A 25638-nucleotide genomic window follows, 5' to 3' on the forward strand; every position below is an offset into this window, starting at 1 on the left:
TTTTTTTTTTTTTTTATGGAAGCATCATAAATAGGCTACGCTTGATGAACTTTATAGTTTGCTGGTTCAGGCAAGCATTAAGTTGGGGGAAATGTTATTTACAAGTGTTGTAAGAGATTAAAAATTCATTATAATGCCTGAGCTGAGCTTAGTTTCAATACCAGTGTAATATTCCTGTCATATTGCTTATTACTCTTTAAATGTATAGAATTTATAACTAACTATAACTTATTATGTTTCTCTGACTTATTCTCAAAAGAGGGACATTGTTTTCTATACACCAGTGGTTCCCAAAGTTGGGTCTGGGGACCCCCAGTGGTCCTTGAGGAGGCTCCAGGGGGTCCCCAGGTGAAAAGAGGAATGAGTTATTTTCATTATAATCACATCCATAAGGAGCACAATGACAGAATGTATTTCACACACTTTCTGTGATAAATCATCTGCAAAAACTCCTATCAGATTGTGGACCTCGGTACGAAATCTTATCAAGGTCTCTGACCTGAAAAAGTCTGGGAACCACTGCAGTTTCCCAACCTGACCTCCACAGGAAGCTGCTCGACCTGAATTTAAGCGGTGTAAGAAAACCTTTTTCTGAAAAAAAATATACATTAGGTGTGTAGGTGATTATATGTATGTATATGTACGTGCGCAGCCCCCTCACTCTGACATCTCTGATATATTTGTGCATGTGTGTGTATTTCAGGCCTGTGTGTGAACAAAAAATAAGAACAGGAGTGAAAAATGTCATTTTCCCCAGGGATTGTCTTTTCCTTCCTTTTCTGTTTCCTAAATGTGTTTCCTCGTGGTTTTTGGACCTTCTTCTGTGTTCATGGACTTTGGATTTGTTTGCACTTTTGGATTTGTTGGCTGTTGGACGGCTTACTGATTTTGAGTTCAGCCTTCCTGACCCTCAGTAAATTTTTGTTATTTGATTCTGCATTCATTAAATCTTTTGATCGGCACCTGCTCAGTCTAAAGTCTGTGTTTTTGGGTCCGTTCACTTGTTGCTCCTGGTTACCCCACTTGACATGTGTGAAAAAAAAGTTAACTCATCTTTGATAGGGCTAGGACGGTATGGATTTTTTCTTACCATGGTGACAAAAAAACATGTTCCAGAGGGACGGAGGTTTACAACAATTTGCTTAATATTTACCTTTTATGGGACTTTACTGAAGCATACTGTTATACTGTAAGCGTAGTGTTGCTCCTCTCAGGAATAGGGGGCATAATATGCACACAGCGAGTGTCACACTGCCGGAGCTGAGCAGAAACTTAAACTTAGCAGTAAATTGTCAGTCTGGCAGTAAATGTACAGTACGGGTTACAAGCTGAGTAAGAAAGGCTTTTTAAGCTAATACTAATGCTAATATTAGTGATGTAGCTTAACAATTCTGGCTCCAGTGCAGTTGAATCCCTTTCAGAAACTTTGTAATCCTGCCATGAACTGCAGTGTCTTTTTTGGACACTTCTGTAGATATTTATCTGCCTATTTTACACAAACTAATATCAAATGGAATATGCATAAAACATGTCACTTATAAGACAAGGGGTCTGATTATGGAAAAAGGTTGCGACACTGTTCTAACACATCCTCCTATTTGTCATTTTTGCTTTTTATTTTGCAGACTCAGTTGGCGCATCAGGTTCAAGGCATCAAGGTGAAGAGATCTGTGTGCCAGCTGGCTGTCACAGGCAGCAATGCATAATCGCGCTCGCACATTGTCAGCAGAATATTCATAACACACCCACATCAGGATGATGACTGAGAGTCAGAGTGCCAACTGATGCTATTCTGTTTAACCCCAGTGTAAACTCAAGGCTGGTGGATTATAAGAAGATTGTGCCAATAGCTTCTCAAACCAGAGGCCACAGCTTCCTAAGGAGCTGTTTTGAAGGTTCAAGGAACACACTCCTTGTACAAATATCAAAAACTTTTCACTCTTTTGTAGAGTTTTCATCTGGGTTTTAAGTGGCAAATCATATAAAATATAAAGTGTGTAAGGGTTATCAGAGAGATTTCTTCCACATCAGCGTCTCACAGAGGTAAAAGAGTCTTAGTGGGTACAGATCAAAGACTGATCTCATCAAAAGGAAGGAAATAAGCAGCCTCTGTTATTGTGAACCCAAACCACAAGTATCTGCAGAACTGCAAATAGAAGCTTAGGGTCTTTCAAAACAGACTGGTGTTCTGACAGGTATGAGAGACCCCGAACACCCCGAGAATACAAACAGGAAAACAGAGGCAGTCAAACAGACAAACAATATGGACAAATACACAGAGAGTTTATGCACTGTGAACTAATAAGTTATAGTTCTCATGTGGGAATACAGAGTGTGCAGAAACAGATTGAGAGTCTTGGCTGAGAAAACATCATGCCATTTACAGCTCCCCGTTAGGAATACAGAGTGACCAATAAAGACGAAGGGAAAACACAGAGAGCGGCAGGCGTCAAGACAGAGAGTGCGCGCGCACTATGATCGTCACTTAATCATAACACCTCGTCTTTATCCTCTCACCATGTGATGAGGCCGGCGGCAACGGCGGACCAGGTGACACAGCAGGAGTTGGGCTTCTTGCTCTCCTCCTCCTCGTCCTTGCGGCAGCAGCACAAACAGCTCAGGTAGATGGCCAGGCACAGCAGGTTGAGGCCGAGCCCCGCGGCCGCCACGCAGCCCAGGAATATGAGAGACTACAGGGAGAGAGAGACAGAGAAGGGGAGAGGGTGATATTGTGGAGCTAAGTTAAAAAACAAAAAGCAGCACCAGGGATCATGTTTTGCCTCAAGCGATGAACAAGCATATTGACCTGGAATGTAGGGTCACTTATGAGTCATGCTTCCCAGCAACAAAACCTTACTTTTTGGGAAATTTGCCTCCTGGTTCATTTTCCAGTTAAAGGCAAGACAATGCAGTTTTGTTACAGTATCACATAGCCTACATTTATATGTGGTGTACATTAATATGCAATCAGCAAGAATTTCACATAATGGTGAAAAAAGATTGCTTGCTTATGTAAAAGAGGCAACACCACCATGTAAAAAAACTTAAAGCTACTACAAGGAACTTTCATATTTTTTATTTTGGAGCCCCCTGTGGACAAAAGTGGTACTGTTTCCACTATAATAACCACAAAATATCATTTTCATCGAGAAAAGTAAAATTATCTGAAATAAAAAATCTCCCAATGCTTCTTTTGAACTTGCGAACACACTAATCACCGTAAGTTTGGCTGGGAAAATGGAAACAGGCTCATTTCATCTGAATTACTCATTACAAAGAGAACTGTTCCATATTATTCTAGTTATTATTTTATTGAATTATTATCATTGTTGCAATATTTTCATGCTGAAGATGGTTGAGGAGGAGCTATTCCTGAAATATAGTGGAGTTGAATCATAAAACAGGATTAAATTTATACACTTGAATAAAACTCAAGTTCAAGTATCCTCAATCCCGTGTCCAGTAGAAGAAAGCTGTTTTTACCAGCTAACTAGCTTAGCTCTGACAAACCTGCTACATGCTAACTTCAGAACCAAAGACAGACAACAACTTAATATAGCTGGTGGAGAAATCATACAGTGATATGTTTCCTCAAAACTTGGTGGAGACCAAAACAGAGCTAAAAGAAGAGTGAATTTTGGACTTACATTGATCAGGCGGCCAGAAACATGACTACTAATGAATGCTAATGCTGCTCTGTGTCTTCTGGATTCATAAACTGTTTGCTAACACGTTAGCCATAACATGCATCCATGTTGCTGCAATAATAAGTCACAGCATGTTTTTTGTTGAGTTATTCTACCCTGAAGTGGCCAATACATTTTTTCAGAAGGGTACAACTAACCAATAAGCTTTTAAGACGTTTTTATACAACAGTTATGACAATGCTAGCTCCTCCTATTGTGAGCTAACATGCTATTTCGGGACCACATAAATTACCAACTTTAAAGTGTGTGTTACAGTTAATTAGTCCAGTTTCACACAAAACAATTCCTATATTTACATTCAGGTCACTTTAATGAATCTCAAAACATTCATCTGATAAATACCCATGAAAAACCTATCATCCCATCGTCTGCTAAATGTCTTTAGTAGAGCACCATAATGGAAGGAAATTCTGTGACTCCAAACAAACAACTTCAAACTAGCATCAACAGTTACTGTAATTAGTGTGGAAATAAGACACATGAAAAAACAAATGAATATGTCTGCACCAGCGAAGGAAACGAGGCCAGCTGCATCCAGCGTCTCCAGCTGGAACGCAGACACCTCCTCATACATCTCAGTATCTACTTCTCCCTCTCACTCCTCCTTTAGGCCCCCCATCCCACCTTCTGCGAAAGATGGAGTGCCGTGACAAAAATAGCAACAAGACTGTCCTAACAGCCTCAAATGAATTCTGCATCCATCTCTGAACAGATGGGTTTATTCAAGCTCGGTCCCTCTTTACCCCCCCCCCCCCCCCCTCATACTCGTCCTTTTTAGTTTGTCAGAAATCTTTTTGGTGCTGAGCCATCTGTTCTCACGCTGTGATGTTATGAGTCCCACAAGTCAAGTAGTGGGATTAAAATTCAAAAATGGAGGAATCGGCAGGATTATGTCAACGGTTGCCATGAAAGAGTCAGGTAAACCACAAATTGAAAAATCCTTCAGAAGCCTCTAAACAGCTGTTTATATCATCTGACACAGCCCCTCTCCTGTCAACTTCGCTAATAAAAGAGTGGGAAAAAAAACACTGCAAAATATTTATAAATACAATCATTATGTGTGCTTACTAGGCTTGGGGAGTAATGGATTACTTGTAATGGGATTACCTCATTAGGATTTTAAAAAATGTATTGCAGGTACAAAAAAAAGATTAGTTACATTTACAACAAATGGGGATTATTATCAGGAATACAATTTTGATATACATTTTAAATTAAGAATAATATACTACAATGCGCAATTTGCACACTTTACAACACTTGACATGTCTCTCTGATCTCAATCAAACTAGCTAATCTGACAGTTGCCGATTTATTATCTTTGGAAAAATACTTTTATTGCATGGAAAGTTTGCCATTATTTTGTCTTTAAATCAGAAAAAAGAACAACTTCACAGTACAGTGAAGATCTATAGTCAGCTGTAAAAATAGACTCAACATGTAATTTAAAGAAAGATCTACATCTAAGACCAACTCCTAGTTACATGGACCAACTGCTAATGTTAGCTGCACAGACCAACCGCTAACATTAGCTACACAGACCAACTGCTAATGTTAGCTACACAGACCAACTGCTAACATTAGCTACAGAGAAATCCAGTTAGCTAGCTAACCTGTCAACACCAGTGAAAACTATTTTCATGTATTTTCAATGAAGCATAACGTTACTTAGCAAAGTACATTTGAATGTGCACAAATACTACTATTAAGACCGCCACCTGTTCAGATAAAATTATGATATTGATACATAAAATAATGTGGTTAAAAATTCACCAGAATGCAGGAAGTAAAATGTCTTACTCTCAGAATCTCACCTCATCTCGCTAGCAAGGAGTCCCCTATTTTTTCCACACTGAAAGTGGCATCCCTAACCGCTATTAATCTAAACATGCATTCTCATGTAACAAAGGAAGGAAAAGCGTAACAAAAAATAAACCTGCAACGAACAAAAAGAAATGTTTGGCTAAACAGTTCCACCATATTTGGTTTTGAGATAATCCAAAAGTAACAGACAGTAATCAAGTTACATTACTTTTATATTATTGCTTGAATTAGGTTACCAGTTACATTTTTTCAACATTTTTTTTCACAGGTAACTGTATCAGAATACTATTTAAAGTAAGCTCCCCCAACCATTGTGATCACTCATTTTGTGCTTTCTGCACCAGAAATCTTTGTTTTATCATTTGCTACCTTCCCCCTAAAATCAATTTTTCTTTCTACTCGCTCTCCTCTCCCCAGCTCCATCTGTTGGGGTGCATTGCCTCATCTTGTACCATTTCACAGCTACATGCCTTTCATGTAGAAGGCCGCACATCTGCTGATAAAAAAAAAAGGGAAAAAAGGGGGGAAAAGAAAATGCAGGAGAGGTGTCAAAGGAGGGACGGGGCAATGTGCCGTCACTGACCCCTCAACTTTCTCATATTCTAAAGCACCCCATAAAATAGGTGTGGAAATTAGTGGAAATTTAGCGCCACCGTTTAAGAGACAGGATTGTAAATGTGTTAATGGGTGTGCTCAGACAGATGGATGGCAGTGTGCACCAAGGTGAGACAAAGAGACAGAGAGAAGCTCGTCGTCTCATCCGAAGGCGGGGTGGGTGGAGGGGGTCTGGCGTGATGAGCGTAAACTGGGTGTAATTGAGGTGAACGCGGTAAATGAGATGGAGATGTGGGACGCAGGTGGATAATATGAACGCTGGGGGATGGGTGGGAGACAGCCTCGGATTGTTTGACGGTGGAGAAAAGAGGGGGGAAACTCCTGCCGAACGCACAAACACTGGGCCACCCGGGCGCTCATATCGTCATGGTAACGTGCAGGTTAGTTTGGTGCCCTTGCGTCAGGGAGGGAGGACGAGTGAAAGGGCGAATTACCACAGCCTATTTGAATTAAGCAGCATGTGACGGGCCTGCTTAAATTGCCCTGCCTCTGTCTTGTGATTTCCCCTTGCAGCCAGGCAATGCAGAGAAAGGAGGGAATGTGGGAGACAGAGGGGGGAGAAACGGGGAGGAAAATGGTCAACACACTGTAAAAAATAATGTTTTAGTTAAAAAAAAGTTTGTGACTGGGCCTGTCTTTGAAAAGGCAAATTAATTTGTTAATAATTTAAAACAAATAAACTTCTCTTGTCAAATAAACTTTCTATGAATTCAGTTCTGCTTGAGAAAACATGCACTGTAAAAACAAAAAAGTCAACTCAAAATTTCAAGACAACTTCAGAGACAATAGATTTCTTGAGTTTTGAGCCCAACAAAAAGTCTTAAGTTTGAAAAAGTTTTGCTGACATACAATCTTTAGTTTTTCACTTTTCTTCTTTTGATAAACTTGAGTCTTTGAGTTTCAAAGTCACTTTATTTCAGCTCTCAAACAATGCATGATGGGAAGTCTGTTAATATGCAGATCATGTTTCTGCAGGTAACTATATCTATAGGGTGTCACTGACTGGTGCACCTCCCCCTTTTAGAAGATACTGCCTGCCACATTTAGAAACTTAATTTAATTAGCTGATCTGAAAGTGCCCTGAAAAGAAATTCTAGAAATTTTAAGTTTAATTAATGTGAAAAAATAAAATTTGTACACTGTAAAACTGAGACAACTTGACATTTCAGGGCAACTTACTCACTGAGTGTTGAACCGAACTCAGAGTTTTGAAATAAAACTAAAAAACTTTTGCTGACCTTGGTTGAGCTAATTTACTTTTTGTCTGTAGATGAACTTGAATTTTTGAGTTTTAGAAACTGAAAAACAAAACAAAACAAACAAACAAAAAAAACAAAACAAGAAAAACTGTATTTCAAAAAGTGGTCACAATGAGCTGTGAAGCTGTTGGGTTTCTAGAACTCAAATATTAATTTATGTAAAGATGAAAATGAAAAAATTATCTCAACAAAAGAGTAGAGTAGAGTAGTTGGTAAAACTTTTTCAAAACTTAAGAGTTTGAGTTGGGCTCAAAACTAAAAAAAAATCAAAACTTTAATTGACAATAAAAAACTTATTTGTTCTCAATAATCACAAAACTCAGTTGTCTTTTCAAACTCAGTCAACTTAAATTTTTAAGGGGCCCAGACACTTACTTACAAAACAAAAAGTTTATCTTTTTTTTTTTTTTTTTTTTTTTTTTACAGTGTGTAACATTTTCCACACTGGTTCTCGTCCCTCTTTCTGCTACACTCTCATCCTTTCTCAGCATTGTCTGGCTGCAAGAACTCATAAATCAGTTGCAATAAGTTGTCTTGAAATTTTGAGGTTTCTCAGATTTTATCATTTTTATAGCGTATATTTACGTTAAGTTAATAAAAAAAGATGAGCTGATTCCACTAAATCATGTAAGATTTGTTTTTACACCTCCCACAGACCATCAAAGGAATAAACTTTTTATACCACCTTTTACTGGTAAGTTTCACAGTGTTTGGCCTCTAAACCCCCTCAAGACCCACTGCATAATTAAAAATAAAAACCGCATGTGGCTTAAGACCGAACCCAAAATGTATTCTTTCTCTGAGAAACATTCATGTCAAGGTTTCTCTTGGAGCAGTTACAGCCAAGACAGCACTCTCCACTTTCTCCCCGTCTATCACTCTCTCGCTCCTGTCCTTTCTTCTCAGTAGTAGGGCGCAAAAATAATGGCTTTTGAATTATGTAGCATCCATTCAGTGGAAGGTCGCACACAGACACTGAACGTGCACAAAGACACGCACAGCCTATCCCGTAACCATCACTTCCCAGAGTGCCCCAACCTTCCATTAAGTTTAAAAACACCATTTATCTTTCACCGACCGGAGTGTGCGCACACTCGCTCTTTGATAAAAATCAAATTGGCAGCTCTGACCACTTAACTGCTACCTAAATTAAGTCTAAGTAGTTTCCCATAAAAGTCGACTGGACATGTTAACACCCTCCTCCTTACTTACTCAATCCTAACTCGAGGAGGCCCTCTTCACTGTTTTCCCTGCTTTGTTTCCTGTCAATTGTCCCTACAGACAGGGGGTGGGGTGAGCATGAAGGCTGGAGGCGATGACACGGGGAAAGAAAAGGGAAGGAAGATCAGGCTGAGCGGAAAGGCAATCCCCGAGATCTGGAGGGGGAGAATAAAGAGAAATAGGAAGAGAGGGTGACAGAGTGATGGAGGGAATATTGTGGGTAATGAAAACAGCGAGACATCAGGGTGTGGGTGAGACAGAGCGATGAGGAAAGAATAGGGCGAAGAATGCCTGAATGACAAAGTGTGTGTTTGCATGTGCCTCCATCTGTAAAGGGAAGACAAAGACACAGCTATCTCATCCACATGACAGATCTTCATTACTCAGGGCACGGCCCAGTTTCTCCGCTATTACGAGTCCACTGTAGATGGATTCACCCTGAGGCTGGAGCGTTGCATAATGCTACGATTTTCTCCCCAAGAAAGCGAACAAACCTTCAGAATCTCATTGTTCAAAGCGCAAAAATGAACAACACGAGTGCGTGACAAGACATATCAGCCATGTGCTGCTCTGCCCCAAAGGATGACTAATGAACTAATTCAAGGGATGACACATAAGTGAACTCAGCAAAGTTAACACAAGAGGAGTATTTTTCACAGCAACTTTGAGCCATCTGTTACTCACAGATATGTCTCATGTGGCCCATGTGCGAACTCAAAATGAAAAGCTGCCAGTTCGTGAAGTAGATCCAATGTAATCCAACTAGGGTAACAACTAATTATCATTTTAATCACTGAGTTATCTAATGTTTTTTTCAATTTGAGCTACAATATGTAACATTTCTGCAATAAAATAATAAATAATAAACATATGTTAACATATATGTTGACATTCTATATTTTGTTGAGTTGTATCCCAAATGTTTCCAACAATGTTCAAACCGAAATTTATTAATTCATTTATTCAAGGTAACAGGGCGTTTCCTGCTAGCCATTGTTAGCTAGTCGTTAGTTACTATAATGTCTGGGAAAACACAGGATACATCAGATACATCAGAGAGTGAGGAAACAAGACCAACTGTAACGAGTCACGCCAGTTATCGATGTAATCAAACTATGTCTTTTGTGTGTTTCGTCCTGCTGTGTGCTTAAAATTAGCTCCATTAGCTGTTAGCTCTGTTAGCTTTGTTAGCTTTGTTAGCCAAACATACTGCAGGACTCTGTGGCCCACTGGCTGCTAACAGCTCACAGGTCTCCTCCTGATGATTTATTGTTCACAATATACCATTATTGTGAATAAATAGGGTGCATACCCCATCAATAGTGAGTTTACTGCATCCTTTTGGATTTTAACATCCACAACAAAACATCATGGGTTCAACCAGTTATGTATGCTTTAGCTCACTCCTACACAGGCAGGGTAGCACCTTGCTAAAGTTTGCTAACTAGCAGCATGGAGCTGGCTAGATTGAGCCAATCAAATGGCTAATAAAAATACTGTTTTTAAATTGAGGTTTGATTTTATTCACTTTAGGTTTAGTCACTTCCCTCTTCACTCTCTGATGTATCCAACCAATCCTGTGTTTTCCTGGAAGTTATAGCCACTAACAACAAACAATCCCAAAATTATCCCAAACATTTGGGATAATTTAAGTAAACAACTCAGCAAAATATATAACATATGATTAGCATTTCAGGGCCTTTTTATGTGGAAATGTTGCTGTTGTAGCTTTTAAGAGTGAACTGCAGTTTACTGTGACAACACAATAGGTTTACAGTGCATAAATGTACAGCTGAGGCACTTAACATTTTATATTTATATTAATACATTTACTCTGGTATACTGAAGTGCAGTAGTTGAGGTACTTTCATAACAAAAAGTGCATGTAGCTGTTGTGCTTTACTTAAACTAAATAGAAAAAAATAAGTAACTTAACTCTGAATAAATAAGTATAATTGTTTCCTTATCATTTAATGGTGTTTTTATTATGCCATTAAAAACTAATATAAATGATAAAGTAAATAAACAATGTTTTGATTTTGGGATGGTTTACACTCACTTGCTTTTTGGTATGGTTCTGGGAAAGAGCTGAAAAAAGTAATCTAGAGCCCTCTGCTTATCATTTTAGCACTAAATCCAATACAAAAGCCCTGCAATAAATCCAATTTGCAATTTTATTGCCATAAGTCCATTTTTAAAGCTTCAGTAATGTAACTTCATTTCATCAAAAGGACTCAGTGGGGTTTTTTTTTTGCACAAAATGTGACCAAATGTTCAATGTCTACGTATAAAGGAATGTTTTAGCCTGAAAACCTGACCTGAATATATACGTCTTGATGAGCACTCCACTGTATAAAAAATGTGCTTTATTGGAGCAGAATGTAAAGAGACAGAAAACAGAGGAGATGGAGGATGTGCTGAATGTCAAGACAGATGCAAACTCAACAGTCTAAGTGGAATACAGTTCATGCCTTATGCTGAGCGCCCATTAACAATCAATTTTTAATACACAAGTAGTGACCATAATTAATAGATAAGAAATGGAAAGCACCTCCATCTGTTCCAGTGCCTCTGCTGAGCAGGACGGAGGCCAGTAACAGAGGAATTCCACAAGCTTGGAGTCGTGCTAAATGTACGCTAAGTGATACGAAGTGTCTTCCGCAAGCATGGCTGCCTCACAGCAGGTGGCAGACAGCTGTGCGGAGGTGGAGAAGGTCTCCAGGCGCAGTGTGCACCGATGTACAAAATGTGTATGTGTGTGAGTGTGTATGTGTGTGTGTGTGTGTGTGTGCCTTGAATGGACAGTGACATTCCTTCAACATGATAGGGGTTAAACATGTGTCAGGTTCTTTAGAGAAGGAAGAAGACGTGGACAAAGACAGACGCTCCACCTTAAATGTCAAAGCAGCAGGAGCATCTTCTTGCTGCTCAGATGGTTCTAGTCTTTTACTTATATTTTAACTGTTGAAATTCTCACCCCTTTGTCTTAAAGGGTTATTTCAAGTATAGCCTAGTATTAAGGGATTTAATATTTCATGTCCATAAAGTTGGGAGACTTTTAAGAGAAAATGGTTGGAATCGATGTGGCAGAGGCGGATATATCCTGACTTTCAGTCTCAAGTTTGAGAAAATATCCAAAAATAGGGATGGGTGGATCAATACTGCGACATCAATACTTACAACTTATTCATTTGATATCAATTCATGTTTAAAAATATCAATAATAGACTTGGAAACAGCATAAATACAGAAAGAAATAAGAAAGTGCACATGTTTTATGTTGTTGGTATTGTAATTTATTTGATTCACATTTATGTTATTATTATTATTATTTTTTTTAATCATTTATTAGTCATAGCATGTCTGTGAAATACTGGAGTATTTTTGCACTATTGTCACAAATGTAACACTTATGTAAGACTGTCATTACATTTTCATAACTATATCCACCTGCCATGAAATAAGGAGTCCTTAGGAATGTTGACATTAAGCATAAAGTAAAATTGACATTGTTTGAGATGTCTTTGTTATGACAACTTGACATCTATGACAGCTAACCGAGCTAAATAGCTAACGCCTGCTACAGATAACAGCGGATGCTTAGCCTAGATTAGCAACAAGTAAACTAGCTAACTGCTGTCTGTCCATCACATAGATGAAGCTACACTGGTAGTGTACTCTGTGTCATCAGACTGGCCTAATAATATTTAATGACATCTTTATGACAACTCCAAATGGTAACAGGAAACTATTCATAACAATGTTACAAAAGCATGACACACCTATAATGGTCTCATGACAGCCTGAGTCACACAGATGACAGTGTAATGTAATGTTTTAACATGAAGCTAAACAGTTTCTTTAAGTCTGATAATGTCAGGTTGTCATAACAAAGACATTATTGGCTTAATTAATGTAAAGTTGTCATGACAAAGATACTGACAGGTTATGTTGTCTCGGTTAATGTCAAGTTTTTCAAACAATCCCAAGAAAACAATGTCAGCTTTGGATTAAAAATATCATAACTGACCAAATGACACTTGGTGACAATGGTCAGGACGAACAAGTAAAGACATGTTCATAACAGGTGTTATGACAGTGTAATAACAGTCTTTTACTTTTACTTTACAAAGCTCCTTCAGAACAACAGGAGGAATTATAAAACTGCTGACTGCGCGCTTCACGATGAGCGGGCTGATCTCCATGTGAAAAAACTGGCGGACTGCTCCTTTAAAGAGGAAAACCAGACGGGACACAGATTCTTTTCAGAAATATTACTGTAAAGCAGCCAAAAATGATTCCTGTGACATTTCCTTTAACATGCTGCACAGTGTAAAACAGCACTTTATATAATCAATTTGAAGGACCATGAAGGGTCGATTGAAGGCTGCCAAGTGTCTTAAGAAACACCCCACCATTCCCCCCCTCTCCCCACAGATCAATGGTGCAGTCCATCTCACTGTCTTCCTCCACGCTCCTGCCTGTCCCACTCTGACACTCGGGTGAACGCCCCGGGGACCAGGGCTCTTTCCGGCCGAGTGCACTCGGCTGGGCCTGCCCATGTTCACAGCTGGGACGCCATTAAGTCCCAGCAAAGCGACCCATGGGTTATGGATGAGAGGAGGAGGAGGAGGAGGAAAAAGGGAGGAAGAAGGAGGTTTCTTTGCTAAAGGATCCTTTAAATTTGTTTACGCTGCGCTGCCTTGTTGCCCTCAACAGTTTGACTTTACAAGCTAAAGGTCTCAGGTGGTTTGTCAGGTGTGATGCTTGTTCATTTTCTGAGATTTTCTTCTCTGGTTTATTTCAGTAAAACCTTCCTGAATCTCCTCTTAGTGCCTGTTCTTGTGCTTAAAGGGACATCTTTGGAGTGCAGTGAAGAGTTTTATCTTCCTATTCTCCTGACACCCTCTGTGAAGCCCAAACCTTTCCCTCGGGGGCGTCAGGGGTCACGGTTTTGATGCTACACCCCCACAACAAAGGAAACCCAACCCCCTCAGCTTGCATGGAGGAGCAGACTTTCATGGTTGTTTCTGCTGGAGGGGAATGTGGCTGCATGAATCCACTCGTCCCAGTTTATGCAGCTCTTGGTGGGCAGGCCTGTTTGATGTGACCTGCTGAAGACTCTACAGATGTAACAATACTAAAAACTCAAGGCACGATAATACCGCAATTAAAAATTCCACAATACAATTATATTGCATCAAAAAAACAAAGAAAAATGATGAAAAACGCCTTAAATAAATAATTAATCTGATGTATAGAGCAATTTTTGTTCATATAATACTCACTTCTACTATTATATATATTTTAATTTATAATTATTGAGAATATGGGTTAAAGTTTACTGTTTCAGTGCCTTGATATCATTTTAGACATTAAAATTTATTGTTAAACTGTGAAATATCATGTCATGTGTTAACCACTTTTGAGAGATCATTGCAAAAAATGTGTATCTGTGTTCTATATATCATGTTCTGCATAAAGACTGGTGGCCAATTTATTGACAATACGCAATATCGGTATCGGCATCTTCACCTTCAATCAGTCAGGCCCCATTGTATTTATTTAACAAAATAAAATGTCAGGCATGACCCAAACATGTGCAAAAAATTGACATGAAACTTTTGTCAATGTTTGAATTATGTATAATTGCATGTCCTTATATATAATAAAAAATAATAATAAAGTTAAATAATTAACCATGTGTATCACAATATTTTTGACCAAATGACCAGGGCTGCAACTAACGATTCTTTTCATTGTCGATACATCTGCCGATTATTTTCTCAAATAATTGATTAGTCGTTTGGTCTCTAAAATGTCAGAAAATGGTGAAAAATGTCGACCAGTGTCTCCCAAAGCCCAGGGTGACGTCTACAAATGTCTTGTTTTGCCCACAACCCAAAGATATTCAGTTTACTGACATAAAGGAGGAAAGAAACCAGAAAAATATTCACATTTAAGAAGCTGGAATCAGAGAATTTTGACTTTTTTTCCTCAGAAAAATGACTCAAGGCCAATCTCCTCCATATGTAACCCTCGTCTTGGTTTTGGTTATGTTGTTTTTGTTGTTCTTATATTTCATTTTGCGCCGTACAACACCGACACACACCACTTTCCACTCATGCACACAACACAGATTTTACTGACTTGCACACCTCATAACTTAAGTATCAACTTTGGCCTTTTAATTTGGTTTAATTTTCCCATGCTGTGTCTCTCTTTGTTACGGTCACTTTGAGCCAGGTCATAACAACTGGGAGCTTGTAGATTAATACAATGAGAATTTTAATTAATTATCATCAGTAATGTGGATATAATGACAAAGTGGTTAAAGGCAATAATAATAAAACAGCTAGAACAGCCTGATAAGTTCAGAAAATTACATAATTTTACTGTAGCGCAGCCTTGAAAACGAGGAAAAGACGACTCTTATACCATAACAACATATAACTACATCCAAAATCTAATAAGATATCTAGGCTCATATCACAATATCAATTGTAACTGCAATATTTCTACATAAATTATATGTTGTTTTATCCCTAGAAGGTTGTTATTGTGCTCTATGCCACAAACTAAAATCATGAGACAAAGAAATGCAGGGGAACACCAAACAATCACAAACCCCCGGCACAACGGATCATTCAGCGCTGTCATATCCTGTTTAAATGTTGTTATATCAGCACGAGGGATGGACGTACTGCCTTATTAGCGCAGACCTCGGCCATACCATCCAGCCAATCAGGTGATGCTAATTACTGGCTTCAAGCTCCACGGAGACAGATTGGGGTTAATGACCTTCTGGAGAGCCGGAGGGGACACCGCGAGCGCGTCTTTCCCTGTGCGCACACGACTCAAAACGAGGACTGAGAAGACGGCTGCATGAGAAAGAAAAAAGACACCATGACGGCCACGGAGGCCGAGCTGAGGTGAATCATTGCTTTAACAACAAGGTTACACAGTCATTACACACAAAAAGCGAGCGGCTGAGGTTTGACAACGAGCACGGAAATGAAGAACAACAGATTTAAGATTGATTTTCTTGAGGAGGAGGCAATAAGAGCTGGTAAATTTCCAATGCAATCAGAGCGGTCATGATGGCTGAACTGATAATGGATTTTCAGCCCCCAGTATGCATAATTTTCCACTTTCTATCACACAAACTAAACACGGCTAACACTCAGCTGTAATCAATAAATTTTAGCTGCTTGTAATGGCATTATGTGCAAATGGGTTCCTGCAAACACAATAATGAAATATTTGAGATGACTGAAATAAAAAAAAAAAATGTAATAATTTCAATGAAAAAATGATTCTACGACAATATAATAATAACCGCACTTCAGGAAATCATTGCTGCAGTACAATCCCACCACAGTCTTAGAAATAAGGGTTCCAGAAGGGTCCTGATGGGCTCAGGTTCTACACAGAACCATTTACTTCTGCTGAAGGGTTTGTTAAGGGTTCTTTCATTGTTGAGCTGCTGGAAGAACTCTTTCACCAAGGGTTCTTCGTACCATAATATAAAAGGGTTCTTAGGGTGGGATCTAAATAAATCCCTTGGAATATAAAAAGACACTTGGTAGAACTCTGAGTGGGCTCTCGACAAAAGCCTTGGACTATAAAAAGGTTCTTGGTAAAATTTCCTGAGTAGGTAGTAGGGAGATAAAATCCTCGGAATATAAAAAGGTTCATGGCAAAACCTCCTGGATGGGTTCTAGATACAGCCCTTGGAATATAAAAAAGGTTCTCTGCAGAAGCCGCTAAGTACATTCTAGATAAAACCCGTGGAATATGAAAGTGTTCTTGGTAGAACCCCCTGAGTGGGTTCTTGATGAAAGCCTTGGACTAAAAAAGGTTCTCAATAGAACTTCCTGGGTGGTCTATAGATAAAGCCTTGGACTATAAAAAGGTTCTTGGTAGAATCACATGGATGGGTTCTTGTTCACACCCAGAAAGTGGAAAGGTTCATGACAGACTCCCCTGAGAGGGTTCTGGGTGGAACGGTTACACCATAGAAGGGTTCTCCGTAGAACTTCTCATAAGCGATTCTGGGTGAAACCTTTTGTAGATGGTTTTTCGGTATAACCCTTTATGCTGGGTTCTAGGTAGAACTCTATGAGCGGGTTCAAAGTGGAATAAAAGGTTCCAGCAGGAACCCCCATCACCCCCCCCCACCCAAATAAACAAGTTGAAGAACGCCTGGTTCTAGTTAGCACCTTTATTTCTAAGAGCATCACTTGATCTTTCTTTCATCCTCATGATTTCACACAAACTCTCTCAGGCCTGCACACGTGAGCGTCTCTCAGACGACGGCGCGTCCATTTAGCCCGGTGGCCTCCGCGAAGGTCTAAGTGAAACGAACAAAGACTGAAGACGGGGATGCGGAGGAAATGCTGATGAAACCAGAAAAAAATGTAATGTGAAAGAGAGAGAGAGAGAGAGGCAGGGAAAACAAAGACAACAGAAAGGTCTGGAGGAGGAGACTGTGAGCATGCACTCGGGTGGAACACTGTTCCCAGGGAATCTCTGTAAGAAAAGCCACTGGAGCGGGAAGATCGAGTGTGTTAAGACTGTGTGTGTTTGCTCCTGTAATTGAATACCATGTCTGTGGCTTGTTCATTTATCTCAGATCGTTCTAGGCCACAGTAAATAGCAGGATAAAAGCTTTCAATAGAAACTTGTCTGAGCTGGACATTAAAGCGATCAGAGGTGAAAGTGGCTGTTGTTTTGTCGAGGACAAATTGTGCTGCTATTAAGCAAAAGACTTTGCTCTCCTGTGCTGAGGGGAATAGACAAATGTTCTTTAATCAGCTGTAATTATATACAAAAAGTGTGAAATCTACCTAGATGTCCATGCTAATTAAGGCCATAACACTGATTCATTTTTGCATTAAACGCTTCAATTATTGAGTGTCTTATACGGTCGGTTCTGTGACGGAACCTGAGGTTGGAATACAAGAGTGAACATGATGAATCTGTATACAAAAGCTTTTTTCATGCTTTCTATTGTTCAGGACAGAATGCAAACTACACTACTGACTGCTTTAGTGATGAGAGTGCAGAAAATGGCGTATTTTCCTTCAGCATAAAACACGTGTTTTATGTGCTTGACTGAGCGTGCACTGAACATCCACAATATTTACAGTAATTACTGTGTCAACCACAGATAATAATGGGAAAATACTGAGACAAACACGGGCCAGCTACAGTATGACCTCCAGATAGTGAGTTAAAAGAGCCACAAAAACAATAAACAGAAGTAAAAATCTGCCATAATGTCTTTCATCAAAAGACCTCATTCAGGATGATAATGATTAATCAATAGATTGAAAATTGATAATTAATCATTTGTCTTGAAATCAAGGTAATTGCACCTTATTGGACATGATTTTCCCAGGAGGTCAATAAAGTTCAGGTTAAATGTGATGATGGAGCAAGGAGACAGTTAGCTTAGCTTAGCATAAAAACTACAAACAGGGGGAAACAGCTAGCCTAGCGCTGTCCAAAAATCTAACAAAAAAAAAAAAAAAGCAAAAAAAAATTACAATTTGCAGTTGGCCAAGGGCCATGCCAAGCTGTTTCTTGGCCAGGAGCTAAAATAACCACCTGCATGATTTATGGTCAACAGACAATTAGAGTTAAGAGACAGCTGTGAGAAAGCCAGCGACTTCCCAAAGTGTCAAACTATTCCTTTAAAAAGTGTCAGTAACACAGTGAGAGAGATGTTTCAACACGTTACAGCATCATTCCTTAATTAAACTCAGTGTCAGAGATCATTTGATAGAGTGTCAGTTAATTATTTTAGAAAGTAACACCCTAATTTTTAATTTTATTTGGATGTAATTGGCCCTGATAATAGCACTAAGCCTACGGGCTACGAGAAAAAAAAGAAGACTAATACACAAAACATTAATGTACCATACCATACAGCAAACAGAAGCACCATCGTTCAGTGTAATGCATAATTTCTCATACTTGTCTCAACATTACATTGGAGTTCTGGACTTATGTCAAACAGGCACTAATAAATTAATAGCTCTTGTTATTACCACAAATTAACCAATAAAAGTTTATGGCCCTGGCTGCTTGCATAGTATCAGACTGCCTTAGCTGGATGAGGAACAGCAGTTCATGTGATGGACACGGAGAGGATTTGGCAAAAACCTGTTTGGGTCACAACGCAGGAAATGGGAAGGGAAGTCAGATGGACGAGGACCTGCTGACCTACACATGATGTCTGGCTCAACACACACACACACACACACACACACGCGCATGTGCATAGGCACACACACAAATAATATAAAAACTAGGCTCCTGTCCTATTTTGGGTGAGCTTTTTCAGTTTTGCCCTCTTTCCATCCTCTAGGCCTCGGGACAGGGAGACGAGGAGCAGAGAAATACATTTCACGCATCAGACAGACCTGGCTGAGGAGGACTGTGATCGCAGATTATCTCAGGTGCATGTGCATCCCCAAGGAAATCATCAGCAAGGCTGGGGTGTCACTGTCTCAGCGAGAAGCCTTGGTATGCTTGAATCAAAGCTCTTATCAGATCTTAAAACAGCTCCTGCAACCCCATTTTCCAACTTCAGAATAATTGCCCCAAACAGACAATTATCATGTTCGCTTGTGGAGGAGTGAAAGTAGGCAGAGTTTGAATGTCTCCACAGCACTTTTGTCGCTTTTATAACTGAGTGCGAAACCGTGAAGTCCTTTGAGAGGCTGTCCAAAAGTGTCTACGCTGTCCTGAACTCTTAGAGAGAGATCAGGGTGCCACAACATTAGTATTTATTTTCACTAGGCTGGTCAGGCAAGTGGGTCTGAAATCTACTTGCCCCACGTCAATATTTACTGGCCGCTGATGCAATTTGTTTTATCCATTAGCAGTTAATAAATATTGTTCGTGTGGTACTGCGTGGTACGTCCCACTTAAGAGCAATTGCACTGGAGTACAAAGTGAACAGCTGCATGTTTTTTGAAACATAATCCGCTTTGGCAATAAGTTTTGACAGTAACTTTTGACAGTGACTTGCCTCTGCGTTCATGAACCGAAGTCGCATGTGACATTGTCCACAGTGAAACACTGCAGTGAACAATAGCATCATCTTTAGCTGACTAGCTAAATAGATGAAGTTAAGCTAAGACGAGTGGAGAAAGACAAAAAAGAAACAGCTGCCACCAGTGTAACCGAGCATCTTGGGTTTGCTTAACTGGGCAAGTTTAATATGGCAATAAACAGGACATGAAGAAGTAACGTTAGTGCAATGACCACCAGCAGCAGCTTGTTTTTATTTCCTCTACCACATGTCAAGAATGAAACTTCACTAACAACTTCTTCCTTAGGAGAAGGGACACACTACCTCAAACACAGAGAGCTTTTAGACCATGATTTTATGACGGTAGAGGACTCGGTGTCCGATGATTGTCAGCCATCATTGTCCTAAACCCTAAACTCTAGTATGACCTACTGTAGGTGCTGCTGTTTCATGCACACCCTTCACTCTGCAGATGGAAGCAGCACTGGATGAGAATTTCCAAAATATGTGACTGTAGGATAAAGAAGAACAGCTTGCTTATTGTCAGAGGACAGAAATTAGAGAAGTCTAGTCAGGTGATTCAGCTGACAGACATTCCATTACTGACAATACGAGCGTCTACCAGAGGGTGAGAAACCAACTACATGCACACACACACACAAAAACACACACACAGAGACAAAGAACAGAGAAAGATCACAACCCCTTGCATTCCATCACATTCGCTGGCCCGGAGCCAACAAAGGAATTCACCAGGATTGCCCACACTACAACTAGCCAATTATAATTCCCCTGAAAAGGCACACAGCCTGGGTTACAGGCATGGCTCAGCCGCTCAATACTCTCCACAACACTGGCCGGCTAAGCATCGATTCAGCAATTCTTTTACAATAGAGTGGACTCATTTCGCTCACATGTACTTGCATTACACAGCTCGATTATAAAGCTTAATGATTGATTTCTGTACCATTAAATGCTGTGGGAATATGCAATGCAATGCTGTTAATCATGCCACTGCAGAAATAAACTGGATAAAAAGTCTATCAATACCTCAATGTGATGATTTGCAAGGAGATTCCCTTTAACAGAGACTGTTTAGACGTTTTATTGCCTTACAGCACTACTGTCTGGCACCTTCAATATTTTGACCATATTAAACTGATTACACTGATATGAGCCACTTCATTAGCGACATTAACACCAGCCCTCAATAATTCAAGTCGTAATTTAACAATGCAAGTACATCCAGGGGCAATATATCACCTGTTTTCCCAGATCCTCATCCCTTGGTTGCCATATACAGCATATTATCACTGCTACTAATGCACTCACAAAAGGAGGTGGTGATCAGAATTAAGCCTGCCAGCCCACAAAGGACAGGATTCACAGGAAATGTAATGGCCTAAATAGCCTTGCATCAGCTTGGAATTGAGTCATTAGCTTTGGTGCTTTACACAAAATTGTTCTACGAAGTGGGAGCGTGAAGGGCTTGACCTATATCTGTGAAAGCGAGACAAAAGAGAGCAGGACCGTGGTTCCATCAGAGATGAGGCAGCGAGAGAAACAGAGGAAAACAAAAGTCACAGACAACAGGAGAGGCTGGATGGTTCTGATGATGGGGTTTTCCAGCCTCTTGATTTGAGTGTCTGTCTGTGGTTGACAGTTTCGCAGGAGGAAGCGCTGCTCTCCTGCTGAGACTCACCACCCTCACCTCCCACACCCCGTGGCCGTGACTCTACTTCCACAGTGCCGTGGAGAATGGAAACTGGCAGCATGAGATGAAAAAAATCTCCTTCACTTCTCTCGCCATTTTTTTTGCCTGACACCAGCACAACATAAATCCAATTTAGTTGTGCTGCCATCTGATATCTTGTAAAGTAAAAATGCATCAAACTACTACTATTAGTGAAAAGATAGCAGCTAAAAGCAAAAGTTATCAGCTACGTTGAAGCAAATGACACTGACAGAATATAAACCAAAGTGTCTGGGAAAAAAAAAGTCTGATTCCTTGTATTCCTTGTATTGCTTGCTAACGGACATAGTGGAGCATTTAGCAACTAGAGGGGGCATATGTCTCCCTCAGGAGTTAGTGGTTGAGGTGTAACAGTACAAAGAAGTCACGGTTCACTACATGCCCCAGTTCAGGAGTCACGGTTCGGTGCGAGTTTGGTACGGGGGGGAAAAAAACCAAACAAATGCATAAGGATTTGTTTCTTTTCATTCGGGAGATGCAGATGAAGGTGTTAACATGTTCAGTGTGATTCCAACATACCAGACAACAGTGGAGCAATGCAGGCAAACACCTGTCTTATCCACAACTCTGCTGCTGTTGTAGGTGATCAGGAACCCAAACTGTTCCCTACCAACTAATTTAAAGGATCTTGCACACCAATCAGCTTGTTAAGCTAACCTCAGCACATACTGCTGACTGTGTACAGTTAAAGTCACCGATCAATCAATCAATCAATCATACCATGTAATCTGCATGCACTGGACTGTGACCCCTGTACAGTGATGGTTTGGCAGGAATACTCATACCATTACAGCCCTAGTTGGTGGAGCCCCAAAAATGAGTTAAAAGTCTGTAAGTAACTGACCCTTTCCAAGTCCCGCCCTTTTTTGCTCTCTGCTCAGGTAACAGTTGAGCAAACTTGGTTGCTGGCAGAATCTTGGTCAGCTTTCTTCTTTCCTGTCTCCTGTAAATCCCAGGATGGTGAAGTCATAACCCGCCCTACTCTGACTTAGCTTGGCTAGTACTAGTTGGCTTGTTGGTTTGGGTCTTTGGATTGGGTTCTGAGTAGGTTTGGGGCATGAGGAACGTGACTGAGTAGGGTTAGGGAAATAACATCAGGGTAAGCCAATCAGGAGCAGAGTAGAGTGCGTCATGTCTTCACCATCCTAGAAAATTTTTATATATATATTTATATGCTATGTATTAGGCTAATTTAGTTGAAAAGAAAAACAAATTTTGAAGACAGTTAGAAGCTCTTGCTGGGGGAGGTGGAAAAGCAATATATATAGCCTTTAGTCACATCTCAAGTTAGCTAATGTTAGCAAAATGCTAGCTAACTAGATAGCTAATGCTTTGCTAACATTTTAGCTAACTTAAGATGTGACTATATGTCACTTTTACGGAAAATTGACTACGGTTCTGCTGGGCACCAAGCTTGTTCAATTGTTACTGGAGCAATGAGCAAAAAGGGGCTGGACTTAGGAAGTGGATGGAGATGCTTTGGCTTCACTTTTGAGGAGCTGTCATGTCATCCATCTTTATATATGGCAATATCCCGATGTCTTTCATTAATTCTCATGTGTTGCACTCTTCATGATGGGAAAAGTCATTGCAAAGTACTATTAAGAACCGATCATGCAGCTCTTTTGAGACACAGCACTAGTGCACGGTATCCTTCCTCTCCTCCAGGCATTATTAGTCTAAACTGAAGTGATTTCTGCAAGTTTATCCTTTGTTCCCATGACCTGAATGTCTTCATTACCTGTCACTTTATTAAATATTTCAACATTTTTATGACCGCCTTGGACCATGTAGGTCCCCCTGAAAGCCACTGTCATAAGACACTGCAGCAACGAATTTAAATGTCATCTGCATCAGTATGATGTACCTCGTACGTGCCCTGACAGAGGCCAAGCTGTAACCTTGAAAAATTAAACAGCGAAATAATAAAACATTCATAGTGCTTGACATGTGTTCACAAGCAGGTCATTAGTCATCCAACAGTTGATCCCAGCCCACTTGAGCGCTGTGTGAAACAGTCCTGTCACCGCCTCTCTGGAGTCTGATGGGAACCACGTTAACTCCAATGGGTGAAAATAACACATCTGTGCCAACAATTCACCCACGTGTGTGCTTCTGGATCGTCTCTCTGTGTCTCTGCACCTCTCCAGCAGACACAAAGACAACTATTGAAATGTTGAAATGATCCGTCTCTACTGGCTAACAACATTTCTGTAATATTCTTTGAAGGAAAGCACTTGACTCAATGGTATAATACCTGTTTTGCAGACAGGAATAATGATTGATTCTAGACGGAGAAAGAGATGGCATCAATACCCCAACAGCTTTTTGTTCACTGAGCTATGGGACTGGATAGACAGTAGCTCCTAATAAATATGGCAGACTATTCAAGGTGGCAACCACTTCTTAAGTGCACTGGATGACACTCAGAGAAAAATTATGGGCCACTTTTATCATCAATAATGCAACATGTGATCTGAGTCTGAAGGCAGCAGGAAGCATAATGATGATTAACACTCTGCAGCTGATTTTAGTGAGACCACAGGAGCGTCAGGGCAATATAAGTCATATATTAAAGGATTGTTATAGAAACGAGAAGTAGGAACATGTCACAATACTGTCACAAACTCACTATTAAGTACTTATAAGAATGTGTCCCTGTTTTAATTATGTCCTTAACAAATAGACTTCTGGTTAGAGCCAAAGAGATAAATCCAGCACATCCTTATACCTACAAGACAGAACAGGTCGACTGCAAATTGCTACCAAAACAAAGCTTGCTGTACTTTAACTACATTATGTAAGTCACGTGACATTACACACGTGGTTTACTTTGTAAAACTGTAAGGGTTCTGCAATAAAATTATTTGGTTAGGTTTAGGAAAAGATTGTGGTCTGGGTTAAAAAAAAAAGTCACATATGTCATGTCCATAACTTTAAATATATTTGTTTACTTTCATTTTGCACAGGACTCACACCCTGGTTTCCTGGATGTTTGAGCCATTCTCCTTTAAATGTGGACCTTATACTCCTCCTGTCATACTTACTACGTCCACTAGGGGGAGTTTGCTTGACAATAAACAGACATATTAGCTGGAACGATGCTTGCACATTTGACCACGTTTTTTGTGGTGAGGACAGGCTGGATATCGGCTGATATAGGTCTGTGTATTGGCAAGAATCTGGTGATACAACATGTATCACGATACAGGAGTTGCCATTAGATATATTGCGATATATTGTGATACTGTAAGTACATGATATATTTCTTTTTTTAAACCTAACTTTAAGAAAACTGTCATAGAATCAAGAATGCGCGAACGCTTAAGTCAGATAACAACACAGCTATCCAGGAGTCTAGGAGAAGCGATCTAGGAGGGTTCAAACACAACACAAAACAGACCACAACCACATGACTTTGCAGGTATCATGATATCACATTTCAGTGTTTTTTGAGAATCAAAATAACATCACAAAGCACAATATTGCAATACTTAAGTGTATCAATATTTTCTTACAAAGGGATATTTTCTTAAAATAAAAATTTTCCTCTCTAGTCATCTTAATGCTTGTTTGATATGTGCAAATGTGAAAACTTTTTCTTTTTTTAGGATAGAATGCAATGCACAGAAATTTGTGTGTATTTGATCATTTTTCTTAATTCAAGCTTAATATATATTTTGCTCTATGTGTTTTTTTTCCTCTTGTTATTTATTATTACTAAAATTAGCGATGAAAGTTAACTATGTCATTTTGGACAATAAAGTTTATCATTAAAATGTCAAATATCCTGCTTCCATCACATAAATTTGCAACAAATGTTTGATAATCACATTTGAGATCTAATACAGTTATCGGTGCTCAGTTTTTCATTATATTCTATTCACATTTTTGATTGGAATTGATTTGAATTGATTGTTTTTTTACTTACATATATTATTAATTATTCTTTTTAACCCCCTTCTTTTTTTCTGATATTCAAATGTCTTAACCAAATGAATCACTATTGCTGGTTTTATCATTGTTCTGTCTTTATTCTGATTATTAATTGCTGGGTGGTGGGATGGGAGGGATATATAGTACCAATAAAGTTGTCTGATGCCTCATTTTATACTTTTGTGAGGAAATCATTGCAAGGGACTACAATTTTAAGTATATAGTTTATAGTGTAGTATAATAGAATAATAATATCGGCATTTGCCCAAATCCACTATC

General features: G+C 39.5%; 1 protein-coding gene across 2 annotated transcripts in view; it reads right to left on the minus strand.

The window, feature by feature from the left end:
* ttyh2 (tweety family member 2) overlaps positions 1–25638 on the minus strand; it is a 94962-nt gene that overhangs the window by 68789 nt on the left and 535 nt on the right. For both annotated transcript variants that reach the window (XM_084740672.1, XM_084740673.1), the window contains exon 2: positions 2518–2690. In XM_084740672.1, coding sequence (XP_084596798.1) covers positions 2518–2690 — 173 coding nt within the window. The remainder of the gene's footprint in view (positions 1–2517; positions 2691–25638) is intronic.

Source organism: Lutjanus erythropterus, chromosome 17 (assembly GCF_056507025.1).
Source record: "Lutjanus erythropterus isolate fLutEry1 chromosome 17, fLutEry1.hap2, whole genome shotgun sequence".
Taxonomy (NCBI): domain Eukaryota; kingdom Metazoa; phylum Chordata; class Actinopteri; order Lutjaniformes; family Lutjanidae; genus Lutjanus; species Lutjanus erythropterus.